The sequence below is a fragment of the Ambystoma mexicanum genome, chromosome 7q (genome assembly GCF_040938575.1).
Source record: "Ambystoma mexicanum isolate Mex_15411 chromosome 7q, UKY_AmexF1_1, whole genome shotgun sequence".
In the NCBI taxonomy this organism is placed as follows: domain Eukaryota; kingdom Metazoa; phylum Chordata; class Amphibia; order Caudata; family Ambystomatidae; genus Ambystoma; species Ambystoma mexicanum.
Window position 1 is genome coordinate 407,394,611 of NC_090941.1, and position 3,130 is coordinate 407,397,740.

Sequence of the window (3,130 nt, forward strand, 5' to 3'; positions counted from 1 at the left end):
GCACTCCTTTACGGGCCTGAGAAGGTGGGAAAGATCCCCATGGTCTGTGCCATGCTGCACAACACGTGCATCCGGCGAAACGTACCACTGCCACCTGACATTGACCTGTATGCACCGGGTGAGGAGGATGATGATGATGGAGGAGATGCAGTACCCCTGCCAGTTTGCGATCCACAAGATGGCCGTGCTGTGTGCCAATCACTGATTGACAATTTCTTCTGAACCACAGGGATGCTGATGGTTCTGTGTTAGTACTACAGTGGGCACTGGGATTGTGTGCATATGGACACAGGGTGTGTGGGGAGTTGGGCACTGTGCGCTGTCATGAATTGAATAAACACACACAAAATGAACAATGTCCAGTCATGATATGATTTTGAACACAACGGGTGTATTGGATATTTAACATTATTGTGCTTGAACCCTCCACCTCACACACACCCTCCCCCCTCACCCCACCTCCCAAAACCCTCAACACCACCTCCCCCGTCCCCTTAACACCCCCATAACCCCATACACCCCCCAAACACCCCCAACACCACCTCCCCCCTCCCCCCAACACCACCAACACCACCCCCCTCTCCCCCAACACCCCCAACATCACTTGCCCCCTCACTCATTGTCATCCCACACATGATGTGCCGATCATGGTTTTCCCCAGGTGGCAGTTAGCACATGCAGGGTGGACCTGCTAGTTGCGGCCTCTCTTTGGGTCTGGGGGCAACATGTCCATGTGGCATGCGCTGCACCTTGTCATGCGCACAGGGCTTGCGGGAATCGTGCTGGCAGGTGTGGTGGATGGGGTAGAGATGGATGCCTGTGCGACCGTCGGTGCAGGTTGTTGCTGTTGCAATTGTTCAACAATCCTGCCAAGGGCCTGGGTTACTGCAGCTAAACTGTAGCGGATGACCATGGTGTTAGTGTTCATGGCTATGATGTTAGCTGCATTTGCTTTGCGTATCTCACATCGGCTTAGTTCCCCCTCCGCCACATACTGCCGGACCAGATCGATCATGCTATCCTGGCGGGCCTCAACCCTTGTCAAGCGGGCCTCCATGTTAGTGGTGGCTTTGGAGGTGGACGGTGCAGTGGCAGGGCGGGCCAATGCTGGACTGCCCTCTGATGGGGACGACAGATGTGGACTCCCCAGTACTACGGCATGTTCTTGCATGGGGCTGACTGGGGTGCCCTGTGTGGAGTGAAGGGGGGTGAGCTGGGGGCTCGGGTATGAGGACATACCACATGGAGGTTATTGTCCATGTCTAAATATTCCTCGGCGTGGCCCTCCACATCGCTGAGGGGGGCTGAGGCAGCTACCTCCCCAATAGAACTGGTGGCAGCAGACTGCGTGTCATCACCCTCTGCCTCTGCAACAGTTGACAACTCCGTTGTGGCTGTGTCGTCGGGTGGTGTCTCACATGTTTTCTCCTTCTCTGCTGGCCTGCCCTGTACTGCTGGTGCTGGCCTGTGTTGCAGTCTGGGCGTTGGTGTTGCCCTGGAATTAGAATCTTGACTGGCCCAGGATCCCTTTGAGGATGTTGTGGCCTTTGTGGCAGGCTCCTGGCCTTCACTTTCTGCATCTGTGCCTGTGGGGGAACAAGAGATGCAGGGCATCAGTGATACATGCAAGATGCATGATTTGGTGCTGTTTGATAGTTCATGTTTCGTACATCGCATTCTTGTAGGTGTGACGCACAGGGTACTTGCAATGGGGGGCCATATTGGCATACGTCGTGGATTCTCCTTTCTGGACTGATGTGTACTATGTGGCATACTGTTGTTTTGCGGTTTGCGTGATGTGTGACATGTGATTTCTTCCTGTGTGTTGAGTGTCTGTTGGTAATGGGATTGGCACGAAGTATGCATATCTTTGTGCCAGGGTTTGGGCCACCATCTGGGCATGGATCTGTATATGTGTGTACGATGGGCCATGCATTGACTTGGTTCACTTTCACATCTGTTCTACGTCATGCTTCGGTTCTATGTGGTTTGTGGGGACACCCACCTCCCTCTGCCGAAGATGGCACACCCGTCTCCGAAGCCCTCGATCGATTCCATATTGATCGTGGTGCTACATGTCTCCTCCCATCTTGATAGTTGGGTGGGAGAGTGGTCCCCGCCACCTGTTGCCATGGCCTCCCTGCGGTTGGCAGACAGTATGTTGCGAACCCGAAGACGTAGATCGTCGCACCTTTTTTTGCAATCTTTCACCGTGCTGGTGGTGGTGCCAACCGCAGTCACCTTCCTTCCCACCTCCTCCCATATTTCTTTTTTGCGCAGTTGGGCTGCACGCTTTAGGTCATTAGCAAAGACATCATTGGTATGGGCTACTAGCGTCTCCGCTACCATATTCAGCTCCTCGTCCGAGAAGCGCTTCTTGCGCATGCGGGGGGTGGACTTCCGAGTAGGCTTGGACATTATAGCTTGATTGGGCCTGCTCTCCACTCTGTACCAGTGCTGTGTGCGGAGGATTGCAATGGATTGTGTTTTTTAAGATGGCCACCGGCGCATTTCCCGTTCCGGCGCGAGGACGTTACTTCCGGGTCCGGTATTACGAACATGATGGTATTGCCGGGTCCGTTGTTAAGGGGTTGCCCCTGGGCAGAGGTGGTATCAGTAGGTTCCGTGATGGCGCTATTGGGGACTTGGGGGGTCTTTAGCGGCATGGCGGTGCAGCCATTACCAGCATGGGCGGTTGCGCGCTCTCGTAATCAGCCGCTATTTGCGGTGTCGAGGGAACACGGAAGCGCTACTAACACCATGCCGGTAATGGCTGTGTTTTTACCGCGATTCTCATAATGAGGCCCATAGTCTTACTATATATCTTCTAAGTACAATGAAAGGCTACCATCCGGCATCTTCTAAGAACAATATCAAGGATACCTGCATATAACTTTTATGTATGGTTAATTTATAGATCTTCTAAGTGCAATGGGTAGTTTACTATCATATATCTTCGAGCTCAATGGACAGGCTAACATTATAAGGTTCAACACAAAGTGCCCACTTCCACACCCACCTACGTGCAGCACACTGCCCACCCTCAAATCCATTCAATCTTCACAGTTCTTCTAAGTGAAATACATGTGCTAACCTTCACAATTTCTTCTAGAGCAGTACATGTGCTAAC

General features: G+C 52.8%; 1 protein-coding gene across 1 annotated transcript; it reads right to left on the reverse strand.

The window, feature by feature from the left end:
• Nucleotides 1-691: 691 nt before the first annotated feature.
• Nucleotides 692-2,418, reverse strand: LOC138528050 (myb-related transcription factor, partner of profilin-like). Its single transcript, XM_069639491.1, has 3 exons — nucleotides 2,124-2,418; nucleotides 1,240-1,586; nucleotides 692-1,189 (listed from the first exon to the last, which is right to left on the reverse strand). Exons 1-3 carry the CDS (start codon nucleotides 2,416-2,418, stop codon nucleotides 692-694), a joined length of 1,140 nt encoding a protein of 379 aa, XP_069495592.1.
• Between the last annotated feature and the right edge of the window lie 712 nt (nucleotides 2,419-3,130).